We start from the raw sequence: 12,835 nt of genomic DNA on the forward strand, positions 1-12,835 counted from the left end.
TTAACTCACTTCTTTAAAGAACATATGGCCAGGGATCGTCAGGTGCCATGGTGCTGGGGGTTGGGAGACACAACTCAAGCCCCTGCCATCAGGGGTGAGGTGACGGCGGTAGAGACGGCACAGGCAACATGTGCCGTGTCTGATTTGGGGACGGGTATGGAAGGTAGATGCCTTGTAGCCCAGAGGGGATGGTTCCATGTGACCTTCTGAGGTATTAGCCACTCAACACCCTAACCCTGGGTGCTCCCCCAGAGTCACAGAGATATCCTGATGGAGACAGCCCTAAAAGAAGCCAAGCATCAGGTAAACCAAAAGTTTAATACAAATGAAAAACGTTACAATACAGTGGGCTGGCAATGGGCTGCTTTAGAAAGTCTGCTATGTGGTCGGCCTGACGTGCTGACTCCACGTGGGTTCTAGGAGGTCACAGGATTGGTCCCTCAGGCCCCAAGATTCACTTCACTCACTTGGCTTGTCCCCATGGGGGAGGCCTCTGTCCTGCTGATATAATTACTGACCAGGCCGGTTCTGAACTCCCTCACCCTGTGAGGAGAACTGCCGGAGTCTGACCTTCACTCTTGATGACAATGTTCCTTTACATTGTTTTCTTAAGGCCACACCCACACCCCAGGCTCTCAGGTGGCAGACAGGTGGGAGCCTGTTCTGTGGAAGATAAGAGCTTTGGGAATGGCAGCACCTCCTCCGCAGGAAACAGGCACAGCTCCCAGTCTCCCGGCTCCCCTGCAAACTCTTCAGAATCCTTCAGGCCCATCTCTCTTGCAGAACGTTCAGGAATGAAGAATGCCTGGGTCCTGGTGACCAATGGGGACCAAGAGTCTGCACAGAAGGAAGCCCTGCTGGGCCCAGGCCTCCCTGGTGGCCCCTGAGAGCCGGACCAGTTAGGAGGTACTGCTCCTCCTCCGGGAGTGGAGGGCTTTCCTCTTGGCGATGTCCTCCTCTGTGTCACTCTCGCAGTTCCTCTAGAGAAAAAGAGAGAGACCAGGGCAAGAGAGCCATGAGATGTCAGGAATGGGGTTGTGCTGGGAAACCTGGCCTGGTACACCGGGACCGGGGGCCTGCAAGCCAGAGAGGCGGAAGGCTGCTGTTCTGTCTAGAGACTGGGCATGGATCAGGGAGGGGAGGGGAGGGACCTGAACTGGGGCCAGACCAAATGCTTTGAGACCTTCCTCCCAGGAAGAAGGAAAACAGGCAGAACACCTAGAGGAACCAGGCGCCAGGAGAAGCCAAATTATAACAATCATGAAAATTATATCTGGTGGCTGCCACAGGATCAAGACCACTTGGATACATGGTCTGTGTGCTGCTAGGTCTCCTGAACTCAGATGAGAGAGGAGGGAGGAGAAGGGAGCCACCGGCATCTCCCCAGCCTCTGACCTCACGCGCCCTCTTCCATGGCTGGCTTGGGCTGCACCTTGAGCAAGCCTTGCGGGTCAGTTTTTCCATTTTCACGGAAGAGGAAGAGTAAAGCACACCCGTGGCTGGGGCCCTGGAGGTCACAGTCTTTTCCATTCAGGCCACGTTGATCTTGCAAACTATTGAAATTATTATAAGAACTAATTCAGAAAGACGTAAGCAAGTCATATCTGTTGTAAGATGTTCAATTTTAATGATTCCTAAGCAAGAGAACCTTTTTTTTTTTTTTTTTAAAGGGAAGTCCCTTTGGGAAAACTTTATAATAGACGTCTAGAACCTGATCCTTTTCTACCTGTAGGGTGAGTCACTGAGCTAACGATGATGAGCATTCGAGTAAAGATAGGACTATTTTTAAATGTTTACACAAGAACAAAAATTAGGATAGAAATGTACAGTCCTTTCAATGCTCTCTGATCCTGTCTCCCCACAGCCTACTTTATATCAGGGCAACTCAGCTTAGAGGCAGCCATGCACCTTCCCAGGGCCTTCTCTCCCTCCCCTGGTCGAAGCCACCTAGAAATCCAAGGTCAAGATCAACTTCAGCCAAATACGTCCTGGACCAAGCCCAGCTATAACAATAAAAATAACTCAAGCTCTGCTGAATAGCAACTTTTTAGCGTGCGTCAGAGCCAAACAATAAAAAAGTAAACGGGGGGGGGGGGGGAGGGCGAAATTCTGTCTGTCATTAACAGGGATTTTCAGAGGGAGGGAGTCCAATCCCTTTTACAGCAGATAAGGAAAATGACCAGGGAAGGGACATGGCTTGGCCAAGCCACACCGTTGTTTCTGTCCTCTGGAACCACACATCCTCAAGTCCTGGGCAAGAGCAAGAATCAACAAGAGCTCAGACCCTGACCAGCGTGGCTCAGTGGGTTGGGCATTGTTCTGCAAAGCAAAAGGTCACCAGTTCAATTCCTGGGCAGGGCACTTGCCCGGGTTTCAGGCCACATGCCTGGGTTTCAGGCCAGATCCCCAGTGGGGGTGTGAGAAACGCAACCGATGTTCTTGCACATTGATGTTTCTCTCCCTCTCTTTCTCCCTTTCTCCTCTCTCTAAAAATAAATAAATAAAATCTTTTTAAAAAGCTCAGTCTGAAGCAAGAGGACCCCAGGATGCGCGTGGCTGGGGACAGGGGAGAGAAACAAAGGGGGCTGTGCCGGACTGCGGGCTGAGCCCAAGTGCAGTGTGTTCTCAGCTGCTCAGGGCTAACTGCCCATCCGTGTCAGGCAGCTGCGCGCAGCCCCACCCTGAGAAGCAGCCACCTCTGTTCCTGACCTGTGCCATCCCTCACACTCCTGGGGCCCTCACCGCAGGCAGTGAGCACTGGGGAGCGTCTGTCCACGGAACCTCCAGCAGCCGAAATATGAACACTGCATTCAGAAGCACTGGGGCGGCACTCTAAAGTCTACAGGAGTATTTTGTCAACGATGATAACTGCTAATACGTATTGAGCGCTTGAGTGTCAGATTCTGAGAATATGTCATCATTTGATACCCATGACTACCTTATGAGGCAGGAACTGCTGTTAACCCCCTTTTACAAATGATAATATTTGGCACAGAGAGGTTAAGTAATTTCTTCGAAGTCACACAGCTATTAAGAGGCCAATGTGAATCCTGGCAGCCGGGCTCCAGAGGCCACACTCTTGATCAGTGTATTATAAGTCCCTCAATTTAAATGTAACAAGACTGTAACGAGCTAATCAAATATGATATCTAATTATTATTACTATTAATGTTAATCTAAATAAAGCAAAACAGAAATGGAAGCATTGAAACATGAACATAAAGCTCCCATTCTACTGCAGATCTTTGGATTGTCGGGAATACATTCTGGATTGCCTTGGCGGTCCCTTTATCCAGAGTCCTCAAGGTCCCCAGCAGGCTGCAGGTCCCCAGGGAAAGGCGGGGGCAGTGCCGTGGCAGCAGACCCGGCCCACCAGGACAGGGTCCCCCAGAAGTGAGGCTTCTCCTGGCACCACCTCCACGGTCTCCCTGAGCATGATGCCTCCACCAATCACACAGTGCAGAGGTGGGCAGGACCAGCAGGACTGGCTGGAAACAGTTAAGTCCCATCTGCACCCCCTCATCCCTGAGCTCCAGGCCACCCCTGAATTCCACCCCAGAAGAAGGCACTGCGTTTACCCACCAGGTTCTCCTCCGGCCGCAGATGCACCTTCTTCATCAGGGAGCGGGTGAGGTGGTTACACAGGGAGACAATGCTGAAAGAGAGCTGAGGGAGGGAGAGAAAAGGAGTTGCCAGGCGGGAAAGTACACCGAGACCCAGGAAGGAACCAGGACCCCACCTGGGTCCCCTGCACCTTCAACCTCCCACCCCTAAGCCCTGACACACCTTCCACCGCCTACGGACATACTGCTTCTTGAAGTTCTCCAGGTTGACCACGGACTCCCTGCGCACCAGGGCTTGCTGGTTGTCCACCGGCTGGGAGACAAAGTAGAGCATAGCAGCTGACATTTGGCTGCGGATAGCAGCCACCCCCTCTCCACAGAACCCCTGACCACACGCCGTCCTTAGCCTGACCCAGGCACCTTCCCACTGGGCAGGGCATGCAGAGGGACGTCCCACTGAGGGCAATGTTTATGGATGTCTCAGCTATTCAGGGGATGCCCTTGGCACCCCTGAGCTATTATCACCACAGCCAGACACACATGCTGGCTGGGATGGAGGCTGAGCCCAGGGAGGGGGAGAGAGGGAGGCAGGGCTTCATCACCATCGCTTTGGGGAAGGGTCATTGTGCAGTAGCCTGGGAGGCCCACTGTGCACCCGGCCTGACGGGCCTCAGGAATCGGATGCCTTGCTGGCACATGGGACATGAGTGCTCCAAAAATAAATGGAAGGAAATAGGGGCTTTGATGGAGGTCAAGAAGAAACAGAATGTGTAGGTGCCTTTCACTGCCTGACAGTCAAGGCTCAGCCTAAATCCTGACTTGTCCAGGAAGCCTGGATGGCTTCTCTGCGCCTTGGTTTTCTCACCTGTAACACGGGGACGATAAATGACACTGTGTCACAGGGTTGTTTAGGATTAAATGAATGCGGGCATGTGAAGTGCTCGAACTAGAGGTGCTCAATAAAGAGCAATAAACCACTGATAGCCTTCCTGCCCTCTCCATCCTCTTTTTCTAAAATTTATTTTACTTAAAAAACAGTTTTCTTTCCACCAAAAAACTAAACATATGTAATGTATACCATTTGATGAGCCCATCCCCTCTTGAATTCCTCCCATTTTGTAAATAAAACCAGGTTTTCCAAGATCAAGAGATGAAGATGGGTTTCGGGGGTTCTGTGAACCTCCTGGAATGGTTTGTGAATTTTGGTGTGCACACGTGCGCGTGAATGCTCACAGCAGCATGATTTACAACAGTCGAAGAGTGGGAATGACTGAAATGTGCATGAGATGACGGCGGAGAGACAAAATATGGTCGCTGCACACGATGGAACGTTACTCATGAAAAGGAAGAAAGTACTATCCACTCTACGCCATGAATGAACCTCGACAACATTACAAATGAAAGAAGGGGGGCACAGAAGGCCACAAAGTGTGTGATTCTATTTACACACTATGTCCCAAATAGGCAGACCCATAGAGGCAGATAGTAGATCAGTTGCCAGGTGGTGGACAGAGGGAAAATGAGGAATGACTACTAAAGGACATTAAGTTTCTTTTGGGGGTGACAAAATATCCTGGAATTATATAGTGATGATTGCTGCACAGTCTCATGAATATACTAAAAACCACTGAACTGTACACTTTTAAATGGTAAATTTATGAAATGTGAATTATATCTCAATTTAAAAAATGAGTGTTTGTGTACAGATATACATTGCTTCTGCAGAGCCGATGGCTCTCATCGATTCTCAAAGGACTCCGTGACCTCAAGGAAATGAACTGCCCAGGATGATCCGTCAGTTCCCCTCCAGCTCTGCTTTTCTCTGTCGGCAGCAATGCCTCATCTAGCACCTCAGTGAGCGCAGAGGGAGGGAGCTCATTGGTCCCTGAGTGCTGATCTCTTCTCCTAACCAGGCTTGCTTATTTTTCATCAGGGCGCTCTCGGCACAAGGGGAGGCCAGTGCATGCTACTGGCTCATGCTGCCCTGGACTTAAAATCTTCTGGCAGGAGGCCGTCCCCATGACCACCCAATCCTTTCCCCTTGGAAGGCCTTGGTGTGTTTCAAAGCCCAATTCAAATGGGACTTCCTTTAAGACAACGTCAGATAAACAATGTCCCTCTCCCCAACATGACCAAACACCTGTGAGCTCCCTCATTACATATGTCGCCTGTTCCAGTCAGCTCTGCAGGGGAGTCATCCCACTAGTGGGAAACAGCTTGAGGGCGCAGAATTTTCTTCATGTTTTTGTCAGTGTCCCTGGCCCCACCTCCTTCCCACTCAGCATACAACAGTAGGTGCTTAATAGTCACATGGTGAAATTATCTCCCTGAGCTGCTGAAGAGACCAACGGGAATAAAATCCTAGGACCCAGGGTCTGCTCACTCCTGCCATTGAGAGACCAGGCACCTGGATCAGCAGCCATAATGTCGGACAAGGTGTCCAAGCCCCACGACTACCCACAGCTCTGCCTGGGAGTCGGCAGGGTCCTGGGGGCGGAGAGGAGAGTGAGTACAACCTTGCCATGTGAGGGAAGGCAAGAAAGCCAGGGTGAGTCACACTCCCAAACTGAACACTGTGGTTTGGACCAAAGAGTGCAGGAGGAGAGAAGGGAGGGGAAGGGGGAAGGCGGAGAGGGACAAGAAAAGGGCACTGAGGGAGGACCAGCAGGCTAAGCTCTCCCAGCTCCTTCCTTAACTGCCTCTCACCTCCCCTGCCACACCTGCAAGCCCAGCCCTGGGGCTAGCTGTCACCTGGAAGGGAGCTGCAAAAGAGGGGGTCCTGGTGTCAAAGCCTTTCCAGCAGTTTCCTGGCACTCTTAATGGAACTCAGCAGGCTCACCAAGACCCCCAGGGTCTAAACCATATGGTTCCTTCTCCAACCTTATTTCCTCCCTCCTTCCTATCACTGTGGCTCCCATCACACCGGTCTGCTTGCTGGTCCAGGAACCCAAAGTCTCAAGATTTTCCCCTTGCTCCTTCATATATTCACTTTGTCACTTTGTTCAGGTCCTTGCTTAAATGTCACCTCCTCAGGGAGGCCTTCCTTGACCATCCTATATAAAATAGCACCTCAACTGCTTCACACAACTCACTGTGCCTGTGCCCTATTTCTTCACGGCAGGTCATTTTATTCTGCACTTATTTATTTTTTGTTAGTTTCCCTCTCCTGCACCTCCTAGCAGCTAGTGTCTCCTTTCCAAGGTGACTTCCTGCCTCCCCAACCCACAAAACATTTCTACCTCTAACCTCACTAATGTCTGCAATTCACCTTTGAGCCTAACCCTTGCAGCGGACACTGCACTGTACTTGGAGGGTTTGATGAGGCAGGATCAGTAGACTCTGGGAGGAAAGGCACCTCTCTATCCACTTACTAATTGGCGCCCTTGCCAGGAGAGAGATGCCTAAACCCCATGGCTGGAAAGTCCACATGCAGGCGAGGGGAGTCCCGTTGATGAGAATCCCACCTGCCAACTGGTCACGGGAGTGCCAGCGACTGAGCAGAGAGGCCCAACTAAAATATGAATCAGGTGGGACCATTCCCAGAAGCCATTCACAGGAGGCGATACCATGACTTCTTGGGTCCTGTCTATATGCTACACAAAACAGCAAGCACTTGGAAGAGGAGGCCACCCGGGCTATAAATCTACCCGCCTGGCCTTTCCTAATCAATGGGCTTACCCACTGCTGACACTGTCATCTGAGCCCTGAAAGTCAGAGAGATATAAATTCTGCAGTGCAATCTGCTCTCAGAAGAAATGGGGCACTGACACTTGTGATTAAATTGGGAGTATGAGGGGGGATGGAGCTGTGTTCTGCCTTCTCCTGACCCCACCCCCACCTCTCCCCAAACAGGCACTGCCCACCTCCCTGGGGCCCGTAGTCCTTCAGGATGCCAGAGCCTGGGCAATTCTGGCCAGGCTCCTTAGGAGCATGTTCGGTGTCTCAGAAAAATGTCAGGGAGGCAAGAAGACAGAATGCTGTGGCTGAAGTCAGGTTTCGTTTTGCAGATGCACATGCGTTTGAAAAGGCCCAGCGGGATGTGCTAGGTCAGCAGCCACATTCCCGCAGCGGGGAGATGAAGCAGCAGCCACCCTGGCTTTTCAGAAGAGGCACTCCAGAAGATTTTCTCTAAATACCAGGCCTCCTCTAGAAACCGCAGACAGATTGCAACTTTTCAAACCTCCCTCTGTGCCATTTCTCCAGCCCCATCCTCCACTGAAAGCCAGGGACACCTGAACGCCCCCGTCTCTCTCCTACCTGGGTCAGTCACTCTAACCCTCTGCTCCCCAGTCTCTAATGGAGTCTCTCTGTGGGTGGCCCCTCCATTTCTCCCTTTTACTGGCTGTTTTGCTGGCTGAAGCTTGGACCCTGCTGGTTTCACCTCACCTCCGGAAAGGAGCTCAGGATGCTTACAGATACCTGAGCTTCTGCCTCCGTATAAATGGGAGTGGGGAGCCACACAAAGGATGTGCCCCTGCAGGTTGTCCCTACATCAAACAAGCCAATGGGAAGAGGCAGGAATGCCCCTTTCCTTGACTGACCTGGTCTCACTCTTCCGAGCTGGTCTCAGCATGGATACACTCTCACTGTTAGTCCACTCTCCAGGGCATGCAGGCTTCTGAGCAATTTCTCGTCCCTAAGAAAAGCTTCAAAAGCTGCCCCTCCTGTACTGTTACAGAAGACAGGAGACTTGGAAGACACAACCATCAAATGCCACAAGTGGACTCTGTTTGGACCCTGACTTGAACAAACCAACTGTAACAGAACATCCTGGAGAAAAGTGGGGACAAGTGAGTATGGAATGTGTATCCAGATGATATTGTGGAATCATTCCTGATTTTGTCGGCTGTGATAGTGGCACAGTGGTAATGTTGAAAGGAAAAGCCCTTATCAGAGATTCTAGCGGAAGAATTTATGAGTCAAATAAGTCTGCATTTGCTTTAAAATACTTCAGGAAAAGTAATGGCGGAGGTGCATGAGAGACGACGGGCCACAGCTTGCTCACCCTTGAAGCTGGTAACAGGCACATGGAATTCTCTGCCATTCTCAACACTTTCGTGCAAGTTTTGAAAATTCCCCATAACGAAAAGTTAAAGACAAACACTCTCCCCTTCTAATCTCTGTTGTCTCCTTCTCCTTAATCTGTGTCACAGTCCAGGTTCCTGGCCCCAGTCTGGGTTTGCCCCCATCCCTCCAAATTCCACCTGGCAGCTTCTCCACCTGCTACCGTTTGTGGGGAGGGGAGGCAGTGTTGAGAATGTTTCTGCCCTTGGCCTCCCCTCTTAACTCCTCACACTCAAATTCCTCTCTCCTGTTTTCTGGAATAGTAGGCACCTGTTTTACCACTCACCACGGCCTCTCCCAGTTCTCAGTCGGCTAGGCCTCCGCTGGGCCCAGACACTGAGTCTTCAGTCAGGAGTTGTCTCATCCTTGTCTGTCCCCCTTCTCCAGAGCCAGAGCACAGTCAGTGTTTGTTCACCCGAACTGGCCCCTTCGGCTCCTCCAGTGTGCCCACCGCGGGGCTCTCCTCCAGGGCAGTCTTCTCCACAGGCCAAGAGTTTCACAGACAAAGGTGAAAAGGCCCTTCGCTCCCACAGGCATTTGCAGCGGGGTGGTACGGAGGCACCACGCCGCCTCCCTCTGATGCGGCTGCACGGAGTGATGGAGTGAGGCGGGAAGCCACCAAGTTCTTAACGCCCTGTCGGGGAGGGGGGGGGCGGTGCGGGGAGGGGTGCGTGGAGGAGTCTAGGACTGACTCTGGCTTCTCCTGTCATTATTAGTTCGCCCCCCTTCACTGCTCGCCGCCTGCATCTGCAGAATCACTGGCAACCGCCAGGGCCCGCGGAGTAATCACCGGCCATGTGCCTCTGCTTCAGAGCAGGGACAGGCGGCTGCCTTCCCCAGGAACTGACTCCCCAGCTTCCCTGGGAACCGCTATTCAGGAAGATGACGCGCACTCAGCCTCCCCTCCCCCACAGTGCAGGATGGCATTTGCGCAGAGCACAGCGGCCGCCCTTTCATTTACAGCCTGGTGAATGAAAACTCCAGCAGCAGGTGGGCCTGCCCACAGAGCGGTGCCCCCAGGCCCCCCTCCCTCTAAGTACCAGTGCCAGGGACACTCGGATGCTCAGGACCATCAGCCCCGCCCTGCCCTTGGCCCTGCTGTTCAAATTCCAGCTGTGGGCGGGTGGGGAGAGGTCCAGCAGGCCCCCTGGCTGGGCCTCCTTGGGTTCCCCTCAGGGTGGGTTCTGCTGCCAAAGGGTGATGTGGGTTGGACTGGACAGGTGACAGAGAAAGGTCACAGTCTTCTCTGATTTCCTCGAAAGACTTGGGGGCATTCCTCAGCTCACCTCGATTTGTCTTTGGAAGTTCTTAGTACAGAAAAGGATCTGTTTATAAAATGTCTAAATGACAAATCCTGACCAGTGACTGGACTGGAATGCAGGAGGACACTTCCCCCACGATGAGGGAAACCTCCTATGGGTCTGACTCGCTGGGCGACTTCAGACAAGCCCTGTCCTGTAAAATGCTGTAAAATAAGGGTGGCCGGTGGCTCGCCTCTGAGGACCTCCCAGCATGGAGTGTGCTTGGCTGCTGCCACGATTCTAACATAACCACTTCCCCTCCCTCTTCCCAGTCTCCCTAATTCACATCATCACCAACATCTTACTCCTGAACTGCATTTTATTTTGATGTTCACAGGGGAGTTTCCCCTGAGTCGCTCAATCGGGCACTCCTTTCCTTAGGAAACTTGGCTGTGTGAGGTCAAGGTCTGTTGACATGGCCAAAGGACCTTTAATATTTACAGTGCTGTATGCCAAATGAGTGCGTCATGTCCTGTGACAGGTCAGGGAAGTTCTTGGAGAGACTGAAGATGGGCCATTTGTCCCAATGCTCTCAGGCAGGGCATAGAAACAGCTTGCCGTCTTCCAGTGATTCCAAGGTGCACATTTCTGGACTTTTCTCCCAATCAATGGCATCATTTCATAACTGTCAGTCTGAGGTGGAGGCAGGTGTTCACGCTGCTTCCGCCAGCCCTCAGGGGCCACCCAGCCTCAGACTGCCTGACATGAGGCTCCTGCTTGAGGTTCTTTTGGGTCACACCGATTATGCAAGCTCAGAAAGCATAAGGACCACAGACCTGGAGCCCCCATTCTCAGGGGAGTTTTCATCCCACCACCTAGCATCAAGGTTGGGGGACACACGTTCCCTTGCTTTTCCTTTCTCTTGGTGGCTTTGTCACTTACCCTGTCTTTTAGGGTGCTCCAGCTTTGCATGTGGGGGTCTCCTATTGGACTTTTTATCTTTCTTATTTTTGGTGCATAAAATAATGATGTGTCTTATATTAGACGAAAATATGGTTTCTTATATTTGATGAAAAAGCTTCTGTTACAAATATTATATATCATATTTGAAATGATCCAACATGTGAATAGAAAAGGAGGTAAGGTTTTGAAGAAATGGTTTCATGGGATCACAGTTGCCTGGCTTGTCCTAAACCACTCCCCATCTGAGCTGCTCACTGGGCATCCCCCGCCCCCCGCCCGGCCCTGCACATCGGGCCATGACTAGCTGGGCCCCCACCGTGGCTCCCCAGGACTCTTGGGTTGAAGGCAGAGCTCTTAAAATGGTCCTTGCTGGTCCTGCGTCCTCTGCAGCCACATCTACACAATACTCTTATTCTCTCCCCTCCAGCTTGCTTTCTATCTGCTTCATTTCAGTCTCCCATTCCCCTCCCACCCCAGAGCCCCAGCATGACGGCTCTGTAGCAAACAATTCTCTCTCCAGTTTGCCTAGCTAATCTCAGCTCCAGTGTCACCACCTCATGGACGCCTTCCCTGACTAGGTCAGACCCCCACTTGCAGTGCCACACGCATCTCTTCCACAGCATATGCCCCGGCTGCAGTTCTATATTTCTAGAATGTTCTTGATTAATGTTGGAATCCTCACTGGACTGCAAACTTTGTTGAAGCACAAAACATGCCTGTTTTCTCTTAACTCTGTATCCCCAGTGCCAAGCCGAGTGCCTGACGGTTGGTAGCTGCTCAGAAATTATTTGTGAATGGATGGATGGGTGAATCTGAGTAAAACTTGCCTCAGAAGAGTGAACTCCTGGAGCCTGGGACAGTTAAGGGAAGCAGAAAGAGCAACAGACTTATGAGGAGACCTCCACTTTTGCCACTATTATGACATTGGGCAAATTGCATCCTCTCTGTTTTCTCATCTTTCAATTGGGAATAACATCTACCCAACCTCTCTGACAAGGGTGTTTTATGAGTTTGTTAAGACACTTTGAAATGATACGTCTGTTTCCCCACCCCCAAGCTTCTAGCACAGTGCTGGGCCCATGCTCCTGGCTCTTTCTCTGTGAGCCCTTTGACTGGGCCCTCTTCCAGGAAAAGGGAGGTAAGATCATGCAATCCTAGGGGAGGTGTGCTCAGAGCTTGGGGTCAAGAAGGGACCACTGAACCTTGTGCTTCCCAGTCTCAATGTCCACCCTCTTCAAAAACTCTCATGGAGTTCCTCAGACCTTTCAGGGCCCAATGACTTAAGTACATAAGAGAAGAACCTTCTCTTACTGAGTCCCCTGTGGTATTCATTCCCAGCACAAGGCTAAGGCCCTCAGCCAGAGCAGGAAAAGCTGGAGAAGGCCGAGATGCTACCCCTTTCTTCCTGCTCTGCAGGCAGAGCTTCAGACGGACACAGACCGGATAGGAACCATGAGCCACACCCTCTGGGATGCACTTCTCCACACAATCAGCAAAAGGGATGAGGCATTTCACCCTTACCCAGCAGAACACATGAAGTTGCTTATTTTACCTCTGGGACCTGAACTTTAATATTAAGGTGAATATTTACAGCAAAGCCTTACAGTTTCTTCCCATATCCCTCATTTTAGAGTCAGGCATCCTGAGTTTGTTTCGTGTATATCAACTAGCTATGAATGACCCTGAGTAGATCATTTTCCCCCTGAGTCAATTTCCTCATCAGTTACATGAAAATAACAGTAACAGCAACAATAATGCCACCCACCTTCCTGTTTCACAAAGTTCTCTTAAGGATCAAAGACATAAAGATCAAAGATACAAGTGCCTGGTAAGTGATGTCAATGCAAATGAAAAGTAATATTTTCTCTGTGCATTTTAAATTCCTCCTTCTGAAGCAGGAAAGCACCAGGCTGGTGAACTGTTACCTGTGGCTAACTCAATATTACCCAATATCTGCAATCTCTAAGGCATATAGGTGGGAAGTGAAGTGTGCACAAATCCGTT

The 12,835-nt window shown here is 51.1% G+C and overlaps 1 protein-coding gene across 6 annotated transcripts in view; it reads right to left on the minus strand.

Moving 5' to 3' along the window:
• Positions 1 to 299: 299 nt before the first annotated feature.
• The window catches only part of DAPK2 (death associated protein kinase 2), a 114,641-nt gene continuing 102,105 nt past the window's right edge, over positions 300 to 12,835 (minus strand). For 4 of the 6 annotated variants that reach the window (XM_053927923.2, XM_024568323.4, XM_045201715.3 and 1 more), the window contains 3 exons: positions 3,787 to 3,876; positions 3,583 to 3,666; positions 766 to 980 (listed from right to left, as the gene is read on the minus strand). In XM_053927923.2, coding sequence (XP_053783898.1) covers positions 900 to 980; positions 3,583 to 3,666; positions 3,787 to 3,876 — 255 coding nt within the window. In that variant the 3' untranslated portion in view covers positions 766 to 899. Of the gene's footprint in view, positions 981 to 3,582; positions 3,667 to 3,786; positions 3,877 to 12,835 lie in introns of all 6 variants that reach the window. The other 2 variants (XM_045201713.2, XM_045201714.2) reach the window with 1 other exon arrangement.

This window comes from Desmodus rotundus, chromosome 7 (genome assembly GCF_022682495.2).
Source record: "Desmodus rotundus isolate HL8 chromosome 7, HLdesRot8A.1, whole genome shotgun sequence".
Lineage (NCBI taxonomy): Eukaryota > Metazoa > Chordata > Mammalia > Chiroptera > Phyllostomidae > Desmodus > Desmodus rotundus.